Consider the following 20,623-nt stretch of genomic DNA (forward strand, 5'->3'; position numbering starts at 1 on the left):
AAATGACCCAACCTAATTATAACCCGCAAATTATTGACTTGAACAGATCCCGACTCAAACCCGAGAATGACCCGACCTGATTCTAAACCGCAAATTATTGACTTGAACCGAACCCGACTCGAACCCGAGAATTACCCTAACCCGTTTTTAACCCGAATTAAACCCGACCTATTGTTCACTCGACCCGAATGTAACCCAACCTGTTATTAACCCAGCCTAAACCCGATAAGAAGTATGACCCGACGTGACCCGACTCAAGCATGACCCAACCCAAACCCGACCCGCATAGGTTATGTTATTAATTTGAATTGACCCAACCCAAGTTGACCCGACCCACGCTTACCCGAATGGACAGCTCTACTCTCAGTGCATGGTAAAATATTAAATTATATTATATCAGATAGCATAATAAGTCATACATACTAGTCCATGTTGCTTTAAGTACAAGCAAATTATTTACAAAGATGATATTCTCTCCATCAGCAAAAGATCCACAATGTGTAAAGTAGAGCATATTAGTTAGGCGAGTTCATTTAATGACGGAGTAGCAGAATCCTAGTAGTTCGCAGTGGCCACGCTGAGAGATTGGTTAGAAAAGTATGAGCAACTGCTGGTCAAGGTGCTCTTGCTAAAATGAAAGCACAATCTATATAACAGATGTCCAATTAGCTCGACTGTGATGAGGAGTTTAGCTCAGCTTCTAGCATTCTGTCCGCAGGCATGCTACTTGCTGGTGGGCCAATCAAACTTAGCAATACCTGCAAATTAGATAGTTAAGTATGCAGCAGAAGTTGTATGAAAGGATTGAGAAGACTGCAACTTACAGGCAAAAAGATGAGCCCGTGCAGGAAACCAATGATAACTAATGCCAAGTACATTTGGAAGTAATAAACCTGCAAATATATATAAATATCAGTTATATGATCATACATCAGGTTGTCACCCATTTCATAAAATGGAATAGTGATAGATCACAGATAGATGATAGACCACAAAAATCTCTGATTTTGCAAAGCATAGTACAATAACTCCGACCAGCTTAGTCAATGTGATTCCACTGCAAAAGAAGCAAAAATAGGTATCAACTAGAAGAATTTGTGTAACAGCAAGAGATTTGACTTTAATCAATGGTTGAGAGCTCATAAGGTCATTAGTCATATCTAAATTTGGCTTGATATGATTATATGATGTATTCTAGTAATTAGTAATAAAGGAATCACATAATACAAAAAAAGGTGATGCATGTGAGGCTGATTGAGGCATGTCCAATACCCATGAACGATTACAAGTCATTGACATGGTACCACTAGATTACAATTGTTGATTAATACAGGAGCGTGTTACCTGAAAACAGAAGCTCCCATGGTACCAAGCGCCTCCTTTGCTCGTTGGTTTCTGTCACCGTGGCTGACCTGAAAATAATCCAGCAACTTGAGCACCATAGAAGAAAAAATATGGAAAACTATAAAGGGAGAAAACTATATCCGTGAGCCTTTCCTAATTCAATTTAAATAGTTTTAGAAGGGTCAACCAACACAAGAACAAATAATTCTAAAAAATTTACCGAAAATGCATGTGTTATATGAACACAGAACTCAACAGCAATTCCTATTGACATGATAAGATTGACAACAGATACAGCATTCAGTTGGATGCCCAGGATAGCCATAACACCCTGCATTTTCCATCATACAACAGATATGGGGTAAGTAAATATCAAAACTTAGTTCAGAAAGAAACATATGAATATCTGAATACCGGCTTTAACACCTAGAAAAGCATTCCAGTCCTTTTGATAAAGATAATGTCAGTGTTGAAGTCAACAATGATGCAATTCCACAAGTGGGTTTACAGATTCTAACCATTAACATACACAGCCCACAAGCTCTAACATTCAAAGTTATAGAAACTTCAAAAAACCAAGTATAGAAAAACAAATTTTTTACGTGTACGTAAGAGAACGATGTAGGATTTCAAGACTGATAATTTCTAAGGCAATAGTATCATATTATACCATGAGATCAACCACTATCATGGCCAGAACAAGCAAAATGATGGCCGAACTCCACAAACTGCAGTTGAAAAAAATAAACTATAAAAAATGTGCAATGAGCTTTATGAAAGGAAGAAAGTTGAATACTTGCATAAATAGGCAGAAAGGACCAAAAGTGCAGGGATTTCAGGCTTCTTACCTGGAAGTTATGAATAGGCACACAATGAAAACAGCACCTGTGGTAACAATTGACACATCACTGAGTAATTCTTGAGCATTGTGTCATGTCTAAACTAAGGCCATATGCTAAACTGAATGAGAGGACAACAACAACATAATCAAAGAAAATGAAACACTAAAATTTTCAATTATATAAGACCATCGACTATAAGTCTATAAGTAATAGTTTTTTTTTTTTTTTTTTTTATTTATTTATTTATTTATTTATTTATTTTAATATAATAACATCTGAATCATTTCTTTCCTTTTTTTTTTTGGCTCTGAAAGTAAGACTTTCTGCCTTATCCTTACTGTCATGTGTTGATGTGTGTATACTGATTGTTTTCATTGCTAATAATTTAACTCTCAATATGACCTCTTATATCAAATACCAAATAGTATAGAATATAGATCTCAACATTTGGTATTAGAGAAAGACCAACTAGAGACTAAGACATCGGCCAATAGAGAAAAAAAAACCAAAGCATACAATATAACCATAAAAGTTATTTTAGGTTGATAATCATTAAGCAACTTTCTCAAATTTGATTTGCTGACAAAAATATTTGTAACAGTCAACAAGTAGAGGAAAGAATATGCTTCACAACTCCATATTCATATTCCAATTCAGAGAGAAACAAATGAAACGAGGGATGTATGAACTTGTGATACTGCCCACAAGGTGACAAGATTTATGTTAATAATAAAGCCAAAGGCTTTTAGAAGCACTTTTAAAATACTAACCAAGGGCAATAGCTAGGTTGATGACAGCAGTTCTCCAAATGTCCAGATATTGCTCAAAAAATATATAAAAGACTGAATATGGAAAGATATCCATCTGCAAAATTATCATACATCCAGTAATACCATGAGAAACACAAAGATGAAAATTTTTCCCAACAATGAAGGTTTTTAAATAAAGAGGATGTCATTCTATCCCTTAAGGACTAAAGGAGAAAGAAGAAAACCAAAAATAAAATAAAAATGTATGATTATACCTCCAGCGAATCAGAAATTTTTGAGCTGAACTGACGGGCAGCACGGAGTGCATTAACGTAGTCACTCTGTCATTGAAAATGAATCAAATGGCTTGAGGGATCTTAACAATTACAAATGCCCTATTAGGCTAAGAAACTATTGGTTATGTCACACTGTAGACATGAACTAACCTGTCTGTTGACTGGTGTGTGATACGTTCGAAACTCAGATGCTCTAATAACACCGCTCTCATAACCTGGTTCAGGTTTCAACAAACAGATTTCAATCCTGGAACTTATAATTTGGGAGAGACATTTCTAGAATCATGCATAGTAGATGGCAAAGGTGAAAAAGAAGAAAGGAAGAGAGAATAGTAGACCATTCAAGTCCAGACTAGTAGAGTAGGCTCCATGACCCCCCTTAGCACAATCAGCAGAAGGCAATGCATCGAGAAACCACGGGAGCTTTTCTCTAAACTGTGTAGTAGAAGGACGATCGTTGCGAAGTTCTGAGTGGCGAAAGCACTGGAAGATATTCAACATGTAGGATTCATACTAGTATACTTGGTAAAATAATTTATGACTAAAGAAATTGGCAATTAATTTTTATTATGCATAAAGAAAAACTTCATTACTGTAGTACAATCTTTGCAAACTCCCCCATAACCACAAGGCCCTTCGTCAGGTGAACAGCATGGAGGCTGGAGAGCAAATTAAGATACATTAATAAGAAATACTAGTAAAAGAAACAACTAGAAGCAAAATCAATTTTATTGACAAATCCTTGCTAAGAAATGCATTCCTCATTGCACAAGAACAAGTTTAGTATTAGTGCGGTTGTCTGCTCTCAAACTCACAATTATAAAATAAAAATATTTACTAATCTAAGTCAAATGTCTAGTATATCAACTTTGTGGATCTATAAACTCATTACTTTATGACTTAAGTTTTAGCCTTCTCTCTGCCAACAGGTTCTCTAATTGGTGAAAACCTAACAGCCAGTCACTCGATGTCAATTTGACTCAAACCTAAATTCTTTTGTGGCCATTTTAGGTGGGGGGTTAAGAAACACTAACCTGATCATCAGGAGGGCAATAGCTACCATTAATAAACTTTCGGCAACAACCAAAAGCTTCAGGTGATAGCCACACTAGAAAATCATCAAGCCACGAGGCTGCTGGCTTTGCAATGTAGCTAGATTCTGATGTCAAAGATGCTCTTGATATCTGCAATCATTTAACCACGAAATCCATTTGTCAAAGCAGCATGGTAACTATGGACACACATAATATAGTAAGCAGAACAGAAAAGAGGTAATAAGGTATGTTGGATTTAGGCAAAAGTGCATGTTAAAACAGATCAGCAAACATATATGTAGGGTGTAGCCATAATGATGAAAATCAATAGAAGTAAAAACACACTTTAATGAAGCACACTATTAAAAGGGTGGAGACAGAACACAAAATCAGCAAAAGGAAATGGGGGTTTCACCTATCCAAGCTAAATAAAAAGAAAATGACAAGGAGGAAGAAGTTTCATATGCAAGAAGCACACATTAAAACTGAATTCATAATGCATCAATTTCAAAATCATAAAAGCAGTTAGTACACATCTACATTAAAAAAAAAAAAACATAGCTAAGCTAAACCTGAGGACACCAGCCAGTATGCTAAATACAAAGTATATTCTACCAAAGACTTAAGTTGAAAAGTTACCTCATTTAGAAGAGAATTCGAGTCACACTTGCTAATTGAACACAATTGATTTGTATGCCTTGAATTAGAACTGCAAAGATATGAAACATATATCTTTATGAAAATTTACATAAAACATACGATGCTAACTAGAATATAGCAAATAGAAAGGCAATCTTTTGTTGAAATATATGTTACTGAACTAAGATATGAGATATCACTTACAAAGGTGATTAGAATTCAGCCTCGAATATACCAATTAATAGTTTGTCAAGTATCCATTATTCCATTGTTAGCATAATGCATTGTCACTTGAAACTTGAGAATGTGACTTTAACTAAATATTATAAGCTGAGGTACCATCATATACAATAGCAACACTGTTTCTAATTTTTAGCAAAGCCTAACAGGTAACTTTCCAATATCCCAAGAAATCCATCATAGAAGGGTTGTATGTATTAAAGTTCACAGTTGTTCGGATAATTAGTGGTTTAAGGGCCTTCTGTTGGAAAGTTTTCCTCCGCTGTGGAGTGTGGACTGTGGTTAATCTTGAGGGGGATGACGAGATATAGCAATTGATATGAGCGGATCATTTTCTCTCAAAGGTTTTTGTAAGTTTCTCAGAAAAATTAAAATAAATAATGATTATGGGATGACAAAAGCACCTCCTAAAGCATTAAATTCTTCATAGGAAACAAGGACAAACAACCAAAGAGGGATTCCAGCAAAAGGTGTTCTTTAGAAAAGGATTATATTCTGTGAAGCAAGTATAATTCACTTCATGAGGAGAAAAAGGCTATTGTCTGCTCTCCTTCTTGGGTTCTATCTCTGAACTCTCTGAGGCTCAGCTTTGTCTGTAATGGGTTGTGTGCAGCTTCATTCTGTGGGGGTAACTTCATGCGGTTTGGAAAAGAAAGATGATTTGACTGTTGTAATGTTGAAAATGGTTCTGTTTAGTTAAATCTATTTAAATAAAAGCCCAAAAAAACCCGCTGATATAGAAAAATTGAAAACTTCTCCATGAAATAAGTTTTAGTGCACGAGTACATGCCTAATGAAAAACATAACAAATACCTGTAGTTATAATCCTTTACAACAAAATACAGGGGAGGTCCAACTCTGAGATGCTCTGAAATATTATTAAAATAGCCCTGCAACCACAAGTGAACTATTGAGACCAGGAAGAGTAGGCAGTGGGATAAGATAACATAAAACATCAAGGAACTTGATAAGCACAGAAAGACCTGAAGATATGAATCCCGAGGAAGAGCAATCTGTTGCTCTAAACCTGGCTCAATCCTGGGGCACAAAGCCTACACAGAAAAAAATAGAAATGTAATAGAAATATTTCAAACGAAGTTGCAGGTGGATGGATGCGTAGTTCAAAACTTCAATCAACTTAGAAATGGAAATTTTGATGAGTACAACTTACGATGCCTGCTAAAGCCAAACCAGAAAATAGAGCCAGAACAAGTACTTTAACTCCACGATGTAAGAGAATGGGTGCATGAATTTCCTGCAGAATGATAGGACTTTTAAAAATCAATATTATCCCCGGAGAGTCTCTTTAAAAATTCTAAATTGTTAGCTTCTGCAAATTGACAAGAGCTAAAGCCAAAGGCAACTACGAAATGAAGTTGTTATATCATCAATGTCAGCAATAAAAGTTCAATCATCAAACTTGACAAACTGCACTGAAGAAAGCAAAATACAGTCATTTTCTCAAAAAAAAAAAAAAAAAAAGTAGGCCGTTTGCTAGTGTTTAAATGATATTGAGTTACTTTGATGATCATTTCAACTTCCAAAAATTAAAAATCTACATAAGACAAATATCTATTAACTACAAAGACCAAGGATCTGTCATCATGTAAGTATAACGGAATCTTGGAGGACATAAAAAATAGGTAAGATCAATAAAATACAGATCCACAAAGCAGGCAATTCCCATATTATTTTTCTTTTCTTTTATATATAGAGGATGAAGGGGATGCCAAGTAGAGGACACAGACACCATAATACTTATAGCCTCTTTAGCACATCAAAGCTTTGCATACTGAGGCTTAAACGAGTTAAATCTCCTGAATAAAAAGTCTAAATGACCTTCGTCTCCTCTAATTATTAAGCATACCTTCATATATTGAGTAAGCAGTCCTGGAGTTCTCTGATGAATCTCTGTGCCATACATATAAATACATATATCAGCTCAATTATACGATGAATGCAAATAACAGACCAAACCCATCATTTAGAGAATAATTTGATCAACAGTCGAATCAGAAATGCAATTGAACTGATCTTGTTGAACCTCTATTTAATTCCACAGATGCTGATGAAACTCTAATGCATGGGAAACAGTCAATTCTGAAGTCTTCAGCTCTCTTGAAGTCCAAAACTATCAGTGCAACAAAAGCACTGAGTTGAAGAAGAAAGTCCAGAAAGACGGCCAAAGCTACAGAGATGGACACAGTTGTATCGATCAATTGAACAAATTAACTTAAAAGACAAAATAAAAACTTCAAATAATAAAAATCAGAACTAATCAAACCTGCAAACATAGAAAAAACACGGCATGCTGGCATAGTGATAAAAGCTCCCACTGCAAATGCCAAGACCTCAGATAAACTAGCAAGTGTTATGGAGGGACCAACTTCAACAAGGGCATTGCTTATTCGTTCTTCTAGAGATATTTCAACTGACTGCCGTTTTGCAGCATGTACCAATATGCACATGTTATCAACTCCAACCTGTCAACAAAAGATTGAGAGACTGAATGCATAAATTATGTTTGAAAGCACTTTGCACCCTTAAACCATGAAGGTAAAGGAAAGTAAATAGAAAAGAAATGTTAGCATTATAAGCACATGGAAGATCAAAAATATGCAACAAGGTGTTTAAACAACAAAGGCTATCCTGAAATAGCCAATAAGCCTTTGTAAAAGTAGATTTTACTATCAATTCAGGCATCATAGAAAGATGCATAGTAAATGACAATAGGTTGGAAAATCATGGCAGAACATTTGCATAGATGAAAATTAAAATTGTGAAGATCGAAATATACTTCCTCCGTTTTCTTTTACTTGCAACACTTCCCTAAAAAGGAAATGTCACAATACTTGCAACACACTATAAAAGGAAAGTTACTTTAGGGAAAAACTATACTATTTCCCTTATTTAAAGCACATGGCCCACTAAATTACACTCCTAACAACCACTCATCTTATTTTAAAGTTTATTATATCATGTAAACCCCACCTTTCTTAATTACCGCGCTAAAGGGTGTGTTGCATCTAAAAGAAAACGGAGGAAGTAGTAAACAAGAGTATATCATGAACCTATAATCCAACATGAAACAAGAATGCTGCAAAGCTATATTCTTTTATCTGGAGTAAATATAACAGCAATGCAAGTTGTTATAGGCAGTTTTTCAGACTTGGAATTTCAGATTGTAACTAGCAATTTAATAAAGGTGGAAGCTTTAATATTGATTAACAATGGTGGAAGGGTTACAAAATGATAGGATTAATAGCTTTAAACTATCACTCTCATAATGTTAGAATATATGTTAATATATTCTTGTATATATCTCTATGTTAGTTAAGTGTATATTTAGAGTATATTCTTTCCTAGTTTGTTAGCGTAATTATCGCATAAGATAGCCATTGTATTTTGTATATAATCTTTACACAACTAATGAGAATGATCAATGATCACATTCTTTCATGGTATCAGTAGGGTTTCGATCCTAGTTTTCTCTTCCTCTCATACGGCCCATCTCCTTCCTTCTCCTCAAATTTTCTTTCCTCCTTCCGCTGCAACATCCCATGGCTGAAGCTACCAAAAATCACCCCGCTTTGACTATCACTAACGTGAAGTCTCTATACATTCTTTCACATAATAGCTTGAGGATATCAGTCACTAACAATGGCTTGAGGCGCCATGATTCTCTAAGGTTTCCCTTAAACACAAATTTCTGCTAACCATTTTCTATCCCCTCCCTCTCTATTTATACTTAGGACTATTAACCTAGTACTAGTTAAGCAATATTAATAGAACACCTATACTACCCTTCCTTAGGTTAGTCTATTACACTTACAAACGCTTAATGATACAAATGACAAGATTCATTTAGTCTCTCCATCCAAATGATAAAGACTAAAAGACACAAAGGTAAGGGTTCAAATTACTTCATGTTAACTGTATTGAAAATATTGACATGATTATGCTCAACATGAAGCAACATTTTGCCAAATGAATGGCATACTGACTCATCCTTTCGCAGTACAATGTAAGATAATGCTTCAATTATCTATGCAAATTAGAGCTATCAAAATTTGATCCAAACCGAAATACCGACTCAAACCCGATTATTAACCGACCCATCTGAACCTGAAAAAATGGTGACCCAAACCAAACCTGACCCGACCTGAAACCAACCCTAAACCCGAGTTGACCCGAGTATATGAGACCCGAACCCGAACATGAAATGACCAGGAGATGACCCGACCCGAATGTAACCCGTTAATTATTGACCGGAACCGAACCCGACTTGAGCCGAAATTGACCCAAACCCGTTTTAACCCGAATTTAACTCGACTTGTTACTAACCTGACTTGATATCAACCTCACCCGTTCCTAATCCGACCCGAATTTAACCCAACCTGTTACAAACCCGACCCGAAACCAACCTGACTTGTTATTGGCCTGACCCAAATTCAACCAGACTTGTTATTGACCCGACCGAATTTTACCAGACCTATTACTAACCCAACCCAAAAATTCAACCCGATCTGTTACTAACCCGACTCAAAATCAACACGACTTGTTATTGACCTGACCTAAATTCAACCTCAATTGTTCCCGACCCGATTTCAAATCACCTTAAATGCAATTTAGATCACCTTATTACTGTTGATCAAAGCATCTTGTCTAGGGAGACCAAGTCGGTCCAGGCCAGCAAAAGAAAGGAGCATCATCCTCAAATTTAAGAATTAAATATAGTATATATTTGTTGTATGGTCAAAGGAGATAATTATCTTCCTAAACTATAAACTATAGTTCCCTAATATATTGCCATATATATTATAGTCAAAAAAAATATTTAGCTTGAGAAAGATGATAATTATCTATTTATAGCTAGTTGAACCCGAATATGAACTGACTTGGAAATGACTCGACCAGATTGTAACCTGCAAATAATTGACTTTAACATAACCTGACTTGACTCCGAGAATGACCCAACTTGGAAATTACCCAACTAGATTATAAGCCGCAAATTATTGACTTGAACCGAACCCAACTTGAACCCGAGAATGACCCGCCCTGATTATAACCCGCAAATTATTGATTTGAACCGAACTCAACTCAAACCCGAGAATGACCCGACCTAATTCCAACCCGCAAATTATTGACTTGAACCGAACCTGAGAATTACCCTAACCCGTTTAAACCCGACCTATTAAATTTATGAAAACATAAAATGATCATATATAGATCCAAACGGCATTAAATGACTCCGATATGTATCCCCTAAACTCTCAATGCTTTTCGAAACCGGGCCCCGAAACATTCGAAATTTCTCAAAAAGCGTGCCTTCAATTTTGGATTATTTTGACTTTTTTTCGCTCCGACATAAAAATTACCGAAATGTTTACCATGGTAACAAATACCCTCCGGGAGTCCAATTGGGTGGGTGTAAACATCCAATTTGCCTTTAAAAGACCAATATATCGTTTTACAACTTACACCGATTTCATTAATTCAAGCCTACCCCGAACATTTATGACAACAAATAATGATCATATATGATTCCAAACGACATTATATGACCCCGAGATGTATTCCCAAGAATTTCAAGACTTTTCGACACCGGGTCCCGAAGACTCCAAAAATTCTCAAAAAGTGTGGACAATAACCTTCAATTTTTAAATTTTTTTTACTTTTTTTATACCGGAAATAAAAATTGCCGAAATGTTTACCATGGTCTCTAATACCCTCCGGGAGTCCAATTGGGTGGGTGGAACCAACCAATTTGCCTTTAAATAGCCAATTTATCGGTTTATAACTTACGCCGATTTCATTAACTCAAGCCTACCGCAAACATTTATGACAACATATAATGATCATATATGGTTCCAAACGGCATTATATGACCCTTAGATTAATCCCCTAAAATTTAAAGGTTTTTCGTCTCCGGGCCCGAAACCACCAAAATTTCTTAAAAAGCGTGGATATTAGACTTCAATTTTGGAATTTTATTACTTTTCTTTGCCCGAAAATAAAATTACCGAATTTTTAACCATGGTCCCTAATACCCTCCGGGAGTCCAAATGGGTGGGTGGAACCATCCTATTTGCCTTTAAACGACCAATTTACCGGTTTACAACAGGCATCGATTAAATTAACTCAATTCTACCACGAATATTTATGACAACATATAATCATCACATATGGCCCCGAGATGTATCCCCTAAAATCTCAAAACTTTTGACACCGGGCTTCGAAACATCCCAAATTTCTCAAAATGCGTGGATTTCAATTTTGGAATCTTTCGACTGTTTTTGCCCGGAAATAAAAATTTCCGAAATATTTACCATGGTCCTTAATACCCTTCGAGAGTTCAATTGAGTGGGTGGAACCAAACAATTTGCCTTAAAAAAACCAATTTAGCGGTTTACAACTTGCACCGATTTCATCAACTCAAACCTACCACGAACATTTATGACAACATATAATGATCATTTATAGTTCTAAACGGCATTATATGACCCCGAGATGTATCGAAATGTTTACCATGGTCCCTAATACAATCCGGGAGTCCAATTTGCCTTTAAAATGCGAATTTACAGGTTTACAACTTGCACTGATGTAATTTATTTCAAGCCCACCACGAACATTTATTACAACATATAATGATCATTTATGATTTAAAATAATATTAAATGACCCGAGATGTATCCTTAAAAATCTCAAATATTTTCGACACCGGGCCCCAAAACCTAAAAAATTTCTTAAAACACGTGGATGGAAATGTTTACCTGAAAATAAAAATTGCCGAAATGTTTACCATGATCCATAATACCCTCCGCTAGTCTAATTGGGTGGATGGAACCACCAATTTGCCTCTTAACGGCAAATTTACCGGTTTACAAGTAGCACCGATTTCACTAACTCAAGCCTACCACGAACATTTATGACAACAAATAATGATCATAAATGGTTCCAAACGACATTATATGACCTCGAAATATATATTCCCTAAACTCTATAGTCTTTTTGACACTAAGTCCCGAAACCTCCCAAATTTCTCAAAAAACGTGGATATTATAGCCTTCAATTTTGGAATTTTTTGACTTTATTTCGCTTGCAAATAAAAATTGCCGACATTTTTACCATGGTCCCTAACAACCTCCGGGAGTTCAATTGGATGGGTGGAACAATCCAATTTGACTTTAAACGACAAATTTACCGGTTTATAACTTGCATCGATTTCATTAACTCAAGCCTACCACGAACATTTATGACAACATATAATGATTATATATGGTTCCAAACGGCATTATATGACCCCTAGATGTATCCCCTAAAATCACAAGGATTTTTGACACCGGCCTCGAAACCACCAAAATTTCTCAAAAAGTGTAGATATTAAGCCTTAAATTTTAGGATTTTTCAACTTTTTTTCACCTGTAAATAAAAATTGCCGAAATGTATACCATGGTCCCTAATACCCTCCGAGAATCCAATTAAGTGAGTGGAACCATCTAATTTGCCTTTTAATTGTGAATTCACCGGTTTACAACTTGCACCGATTTCATTAACTCAAGCTTACGACGAACATTTATGACAACATATAAAGATCATTTATGGTTTAAAAAAGTATTAAATGACCCGAGATGTATCCCTTAAAATCTCAATGCTTTTCCACACCGGGCCCGAAACCTCAAAAATTTCTTAAAAAGCATGGACATAATTCTTCAATTTTGGAATTTTTTGATTTTTTTTTCGCTTGAAAATAAAAATTGCCGAAATTTTTACCATGGTCCCTAATACCCTCGGGGAGTCCAATTGGGTTAGTGGAACCATCCAATTTGCCTTTAAACGGCTAATTTACCAGTTTACAACTTGCATCGATTTCATTAGTTCAAGCCTACCACGAACATTTATGACAACATATAATGATCATATATGGTTTCAAACGGCACTATATGACTTCGAGATGTATCCCCTAAAATTTCAAGAATTTTAGACACCTGGCCCCATATCCTCCAAAAATTCTCAAAAAACGTGGATATTAGGCTCTAATTTTAAAATTTTTGACTTTTTTTTCGCCCAGAAATAAAAATTGCCAAAATGTTTACCATGATCCCTAATACCGTTTAGGAGTTTATTAGGTGGGTGCAACCATCCAATTTGCCTTTAAACGACCAATTTACTGGTTTATAACTTGCATCGATTTCATTAACTCACGCCTAACACGAACATTTATGTCAACAAATAATGATCTTATAAGATTCCAAACAGCATTATATGACCTCGAGTTATATCCCCTAAAATTTCAACACTTTTCGATACTGGGCCCCAAAACCTCCAAAGTTTCTCAAAAAGCGTGGATAATTAGTCTTCAATTTTTGGAAATTTTTGACTTTTTTTCGCTCGGAAATAAAAATTGCCGAAATGTTTACCATGGTCCCTAGTACCCTCCGGGAGTCCAATTGGGTTGGAAGAACCATCAAATTTGCCTTAAACGGCCAATTAAATTACCGGTTTACAACTTGCACCGATTCCATCAAATCAAGCCTACCACGAACATTTATGACAAGATATAATGATCATATATGGTTCAAAACGACATTATATGACCCCTAGATGTATCTCCTAAATTCTTAAGCCTTTTCAACACCTTGCCCCAAACCTCCCAAATTTCTCAAAAAGCGTGGATATTAGCCTTCAATTTTTAAATTTTTTGATTTTTTTCGAAATGCTTACCATGGTCCCTAATATCCTCCGGGAGTCTAATTGGGTGGATGGAAACAGAGGGGGACCTTTCACTAGGGTCATTCGGGGCCCGGCCTCCCATAAATTATTATAATTAATTAGGGCCTGTTCTCATACGTTGAAATTCAGCTCGGCTCGGCTCGGTTCAGTTAAGTTCAGTTGAGGCCTTTAGTTAATGAACTTGAATAATCTATATTTACTTATAAAATATTAGGGCATAGTGATTAGTTTTGAGCAAAAGGTTAAATATTTAAATACCGACCCCTTTAATATTTTCGGCCAAGATCCGCTTTTGGGTGGAACCATCCAATTTGCTTTTAAACGACCAATTTACCGGTTTACAACTTGCACCGATTTCATTAATTCAAGCCTACCACAAACATTTATGACAACAAATAATGATCATATTTGGTTTCAAACGACATTATATGACCCAGATATGTATCTCATAGAATTTCAAGACTTTTCGACACTGGACCCCGAGACCTCCAAAATTTCTCAAAAAAACGTAGATATTAGCCTTCAATTTTGGAATTTTTTGAATTTTTTTAGCCCGGAAATAAAAATTGCCGAAATGTTTATCATGGTCCCTAACACCTTCCGAGAGTCCAATTGGGTGTGTGGAACCATTCAATTTGCTTTTAAATGGTCATTTTACCGGTTTACAACTTGCAACAGTTTACCGGTTTACAACGGCCAATTTAATTAACTTGAACCGAAATTGACCCAAACTCCTTTTAACCCGTCAAAACCCGAATTTAACCCGACTTGATACTAACCTGACCTGAATTCAACCCGACCCAAATTTAACCCAACCTGTTACAAACCCGACCTGAAATTAACCCGACTTGTTATTAACCTGACACAAATTCAACCCGACTTGTTATTAACCCGACCCAAATTTTACCTTACCTATTATTTACCCAACCCAAAAATTCAACCCGATCTGTTACTGACTCAACTCGAAATTAACACGACTTGTTATTGACCCAACCTAAAATTCAACCCAAATTGTTTTTGACCCGATTTCAAATCACCTTAAATGCAATTTAGACCACCTTATTATTGTTGATCAAAGCATTTTGTATGAGGAGACCAAGTCGGTCCAGGCCAGCAAAAGATGATAATTATCTTCCTAAATTTAAGAGTTAAATATAGTATATATTTGTTGTATGGTCAAAGATGATAATTATCTTCCTAAATTATAAACTATAGTTCCTTAGTATATTACTATATTGCCATATATATTATAGTCAAAGGAAATAATTAGCTCGATAAAAATGATAATTATCTATTTATACTTAGTTGAACCCGAATATGACCTGACTTGGAAATGACCCGACCTGATTGTAACCTGCAAATTATTGACTTGAACATAACTCGACTCCGAGAATGCCTTGACTTGGAAATGACCCAACCTGATTATAACCCGCAAATTATTGACTTAAATCGAACCCGACTTGAACCCGATAATCACTCAACTTGAAAATGACCCGACCTAATTATAATCTGCAAATTATTGAGTTGAACCGAACCCGACTTCAAACCCGAGAATGACCCGACCTGATTCTAACCCGCAAATTATTGACTTGAACCAAACCCGACTAGAACCCGAGAATTATCCTAACCCGTTTTAACCCGTGAAAACCCAAATTAAACCCGACCTATTGTTCACCTGACCCGAATGTAACCCGACCTGTTTAACCCGACCTAAACCCGACCCAAACCCGATAAGAAGTACGACCCGACTCAAGCATGACCCAACCCAAACCTAAACCCAACCCGCATAGGTTATGGAATTAATCTAAATTGACTCAATCTGAGTTGACCCGACCCACTCTTACCCAACCCAAACCCGACCCGTTTACCAAAATTGACAGCTCTAATGCAAATCTGTAGATTACATCCCTTGTCAAATGAATTCATGATGATCAATTGGAATATATCATCATCAACATCCAGAATTGTCATATACATGTATCATAATTTTGATTTTTTTTACTGTACTCAACATTAAAATAAATAACGGACACTAACAAATCATACAGTGGTAGTCATACATAAATTTACTTCCAGAAGAAAAATTATGATAAGAAGATAAACAAACACTCAGACACACATGTAAATCCAAAGCAAATCATATATATATGACAAATGATCAGTCAACTTACAGCCAAAACAAGAAAGGGGATGACTTCCATTATTATTAAAGTTGACTTCACTCCGAAGGCGCTGAAGAAGCCAACTGAGCCAAGAACAGACAATATAACAACCACAACTCCTGAAAGTCCAAGTAAAGCCTGTAATAGTAACAAAAAATCAAATTACTCGCTAGTATTTAGTTCACCGGACTCCATGCACAACCTATGTTAATCAAAATTTGCTTGCCCTCCAGTACCCATGTTGGATACTTGATACTCAACATGGATATGGACATTGAGCATTTCATTATGGACACTATGGACAAAAGGCATGAAGTGTTCCCAAAACCCTCCAATGAGGCTAAAAAAATAAAAGGACCTTCGGTTGTGCTGTATAATAATGACAATTCAGATAATGGAGAATTAAAGGTATTATGCTGGTGTAATTTATGGGACTAACTAAAAATTTACAATTGAATGCATACCTTGGATGAAATGTAAAAAGAGGACAAATGTGGTTTGTCTCCCAGAGTAAGTGATATATAAGCAAACATCACAAGATAGCTTATCTGATACAGATTAAACAAATTGCAAAACAAGTTAGTCACAAGCTCACAACCCCGTTTTTCTTAAATAATATAATTTTCGTAAAATAGTCAGGCACATAAAGATCACTTGCTGTAAAGTTCATCCAAAGTTCACAAGGAAAATTTTGATATCTGAATAACTTACTAAAATTGTTATAACATCAGCAGTGCTCTCTCGTTTTAGTTCATCTTCAATTGAGCTTTCAGAAGAAAAAGATAAAGTGAGATTGCTAGACTGCACCATAGGTAACAGTTCCTCCTGTAATGGGAAATGGATCAAGAGTCAAAGCATGCAACCACAGATATGTTAAGCAGATATTCAACCAAAACTATTGTACATGGTATAAACTTGAGTATATGCAGAAAAAAAATAGTATATTTTTAACGTTTTTTCCCTTCTATCTCAAATTCCGCTAAAGATAAGGACCTTTTACATGAGAAGAAAATATAGGCTGAAGAGAGACTTCTAGTGCTGTAAAAAGGAGCTAGGTCAAACCTTAACCAGATTAATGAAAGCCCTTTCCCATTTCACAGCTTTCCCATTTGCATCACTTGACTCATCAACCATATTAGTGACTGGGTAAGTTACCACAAATGCAGAAGCCTAACATTTGAACAACAAAGGATCAGTCTATTATACCTTCAGTTCAGAAATGTTAGAGTTGATAAAGAAATTACCTCAGAAAAATTATTCCCGGAAAATCCCCCTAAGGCAATGCTGGGGTCAAGGGGTGCTTTAAAAGCGCTCAAACACGAGTCAGTGGATGTAAAATGCTGTGACAGGATACATGTCGTCATGCCCCAAAGAAGTGTTAATATATGTTCAGTATGTTAAAGGTAGAAACAGGTGTCTTCAGGCACTTTCAACAAACTGAGCAAATGTAATATTCTTAAAATAGAAAATTCCACTGCTTGAGTAGCAAATGCAACAACTTGGCCATACCCTCTGCAAACAATACCAAAAGATTACAACTACAAGGGGTTCACAAAGTGATTACCTGAAAGCAATACAAAACATGCTGGATTCCTCCAAATTCATCATAATTGTCGGGATCCATCTGGAAATACTGTCACATAAAAAGATAAGATTGAAGTTACATAAAATAAAGTTGTATTATATCTAGTAATGTGAAGAGATGCACAGCAATGCTGAAATAGAGACCCTACATCAAGTTAAAAGGATGCAGCATTCCAAGCCATATGATAAATGAGCAAATTGATAATGTCTGAATGTGATGGATGATACATATGAGTGACAAAACATGACACATTATAATTAAAGTTTTCAATCAACCTGAAGGATACTCTGGATGGCACAATCCTCCCCTAGAGGTTTCAAACAAATATCAGACAAAGACACCATTGATCCTGAATAATTCACTTTCAGTTCATCAACCTGCAGCCAAAAAGTTAACCACAATCAAAAGCATCAAGAGAGAGTGAGATACACTAATAGACATCTTAATAGGTATGCAAACTGCAACTAAAAGTCATTTATACCTTCTGTTGTATGTCAAAAAGCAACTGTATATTATCCTCTGTTACTATACTGGAAGATTTCCCATTCTGCGGATCTGGCCTGGTTGCCAATATAAGCTGAAAGTAGTGAACCATTCAACTTCAGTTTGCAAATGTAAATGCCAATTCTAAACCCTTAAGTTGCACTATAAATTTCCCAAAGTAATATTGTATCCTCTGATACGCAGAGTTTCTATATCCTAAGCATGAAAGAGGGAAAAAAAAAAAAAAAAAAAAAAAAAAAAAAAAAAAAAATCTGGTGCCAGGTATTTAATGAAAATTCAGCATGAATCCAATGTCTCTCCAAGCAGAACAGACACATTACATGATGCATAGTATTTTAATGACTAAGCAAACCATAAAGATAGAAAACAAGGTGCATATATACGTTTACATGTCTCTAATACTACTACACGTCTGCCACAATATAAAAACAGAGTGTCTCATACCTGTTCAATCCTATAGAAAGGAGCTAAGTGTGTGTCAAAAAAGTGCTTCTCTTCTGCTGCCTTGCTTCCAGGACCAACCCATAACTAGAACAAAAGAAGCATCTAAAGAAAATTATGATGTTGCCAATACAGACAATAATAAAAATAATATACAAAGCAATTAACATGTTTTCTTAAGCCACCAAAGTTCTTGTAACGTTCTCAAAAAGAAAGAAAGAAATCAAAAAAATCTTGTAACTAGGAAGCTGTTCAATGATGTATGCATAGATATGCAAAGATTAGAAAAGAAAAAAGGTTAAGAGTGAAATTGTGATATGCTTTTGTACATATTCAGCCTAATAAACTAATCCAGAATATAAATTTGGGATTCTGTATAACTAATATAAAGAGGGAGAACACAAAGTTTAAAAAGAGAGAGAGAATAACATACCTTCTCAGGTCGAGTCTCGACCTTGAAACGTAGTAAACCCAAGCAAAGTATAAGAACTACGGCGACAGAGGAGCACAGCACAAGGGCAGGATTCCTTGCAACCCAAAGTCCATACTTCCTGCAATAGGTTCATAATGAAATAGTTGAATCAATGATATATGTGCCTTGACTGTTCAGGGTGGAAAAAATATATCCGCATTGCTAACCTAAAAGCATCAATCATAAATCCTTGAACAGTAGACTGAGACTGCAGCGCTTTCTCAGTATCCTAGTCATAGACAATGATCACGATATAAGAAAATAATTATTGAAGCTACTATATTACAAGATAACGCTTGGAAAAAAATCAAGTATCAAAATAAAAAGTATAGTATGGCAGATTATACAAAAGGAAAATTTTTTGACCATGCAGATATGGTATGAAATGCAGAGTTAAAAAATAAAACAATTTAAGCTGATGGATTGGACACATAACTACTTTACAGATCAAGGAAATGCAAATTACTGCTATAACAACAATGTCAGTTAACTAAATAAAAAAAAAATAAAAAAAAAGCATCAAACTCCACCTTATAAGTAACCATGAAATTAGACACGAATATATTGATCTACAATTAAACACTACTACAGTTATGGAAGGCTGTAAGCAGCTAGCATTTGATAATAATGCTCAAAAGTAGTTAGTGGTGAAAAGATTTCCCCAGTCACCAGTGAAAAGTAGTATAGACAAATGGTCGGAGTTAACCTTCACGTTAGGGGTGTCATCGTTTGCCTCGCCAAAGGAATCAACTTTACTCAACAAAGGCGTCGTAGTAGATGCAAGACCAGTTCTTTCTGTTCTACGGTAGAAGAACCCCCATCCAAGAAAAGCAGAAACTAACAGTATATAGATGATGGCCATTGACAAGTCAATGCATTTCACCTGCAAGTATTATTAATTACCAAATCTATATGAGCCAGAAGGTAAAATAGATAATATATACTTCTTCAGTTCCTCAATACACGCATCATTTTGAATTTTAACGGTGTTTATAAATGTCACTATTATAATTGTTGTGTGATCTAGATGTATGCTTATAAAAGATCATTTTTTTTATATCAGTATATATTTCCAAGTAATAAATGGTTAACTTCGTGCATTAAAATACATAAAATTCAGAATGATGCATGTATTAAATAACAGAGTTGCTCACAATAACTTCACAGGTGGCAAAACACCCAAAGTAGTTGATTCAAAGAAAAAAGTAAAGCTAGGGTCATTGTTTTATCAGTTAGGACCTCAAGTGAACCCAGCCTAACTGAGCAGGAATCCTTTGTCTGTGAATGAGGAGGTTCTGAACTTGAGCACACAGGTGATGAAGGGCAATCACCACATGAGCAGCCCAGCGAAGTGTCATTGCAGGAGTAGGTAGACACATCCATAATCTGCATTCCAGATGATTCAGGAGCGCTAGTCTGAAAATTGATGGAATATGGAGATCCGGGCATGCCGGATCCAGCCCTCTGACCAATGAATGCAAACCATTCTGAAAATTATATAGTTTAGTAAGTATTCTCTTAACAGAAAAAGCTTTCCCAAAAAGGCCCTGTTTGGTTTGATGTAAAATATTTTCAAGGAACA

The 20,623-nt window shown here is 35.7% G+C and overlaps 1 protein-coding gene across 3 annotated transcripts in view; it reads right to left on the reverse strand.

The window, feature by feature from the left end:
• Positions 1-371: 371 nt before the first annotated feature.
• Positions 372-20,623, reverse strand: part of LOC145559154 (uncharacterized) — a 33,199-nt gene continuing 12,947 nt past the window's right edge. For 2 of the 3 annotated variants that reach the window (XM_081620582.1, XM_081620580.1), the window contains exons 7-39: positions 20,281-20,528; positions 19,748-19,924; positions 19,209-19,270; positions 19,003-19,120; positions 18,573-18,656; positions 18,106-18,201; positions 17,900-18,001; positions 17,604-17,672; positions 17,284-17,379; positions 17,102-17,209; positions 16,751-16,864; positions 16,504-16,587; positions 16,049-16,177; positions 7,429-7,627; positions 7,189-7,332; positions 7,012-7,055; positions 6,316-6,399; positions 6,128-6,196; positions 5,958-6,034; positions 4,905-4,974; positions 4,266-4,415; positions 3,825-3,890; positions 3,570-3,714; positions 3,382-3,446; positions 3,211-3,276; positions 2,957-3,050; positions 2,193-2,229; positions 2,015-2,072; positions 1,565-1,675; positions 1,345-1,412; positions 991-1,057; positions 825-893; positions 372-758 (exon numbers count right to left, since the gene is read on the reverse strand). In XM_081620582.1, the coding sequence (XP_081476708.1) occupies positions 666-758; positions 825-893; positions 991-1,057; positions 1,345-1,412; positions 1,565-1,675; positions 2,015-2,072; positions 2,193-2,229; positions 2,957-3,050; positions 3,211-3,276; positions 3,382-3,446; positions 3,570-3,714; positions 3,825-3,890; positions 4,266-4,415; positions 4,905-4,974; positions 5,958-6,034; positions 6,128-6,196; positions 6,316-6,399; positions 7,012-7,055; positions 7,189-7,332; positions 7,429-7,627; positions 16,049-16,177; positions 16,504-16,587; positions 16,751-16,864; positions 17,102-17,209; positions 17,284-17,379; positions 17,604-17,672; positions 17,900-18,001; positions 18,106-18,201; positions 18,573-18,656; positions 19,003-19,120; positions 19,209-19,270; positions 19,748-19,924; positions 20,281-20,528 (3,263 nt within the window). In that variant the 3' untranslated portion in view covers positions 372-665. The remainder of the gene's footprint in view (positions 759-824; positions 894-990; positions 1,058-1,344; positions 1,413-1,564; positions 1,676-2,014; positions 2,073-2,192; positions 2,230-2,956; positions 3,051-3,210; positions 3,277-3,381; positions 3,447-3,569; positions 3,715-3,824; positions 3,891-4,265; positions 4,416-4,904; positions 4,975-5,957; positions 6,035-6,127; positions 6,197-6,315; positions 6,400-7,011; positions 7,056-7,188; positions 7,333-7,428; positions 7,628-16,048; positions 16,178-16,503; positions 16,588-16,750; positions 16,865-17,101; positions 17,210-17,283; positions 17,380-17,603; positions 17,673-17,899; positions 18,002-18,105; positions 18,202-18,572; positions 18,657-19,002; positions 19,121-19,208; positions 19,271-19,747; positions 19,925-20,280; positions 20,529-20,623) is intronic. The other variant, XM_081620581.1, reaches the window with a different exon arrangement.

Source organism: Chenopodium album, chromosome 9 (genome assembly GCF_948465745.1).
Source record: "Chenopodium album chromosome 9, dcCheAlbu1.1, whole genome shotgun sequence".
Lineage (NCBI taxonomy): Eukaryota > Viridiplantae > Streptophyta > Magnoliopsida > Caryophyllales > Amaranthaceae > Chenopodium > Chenopodium album.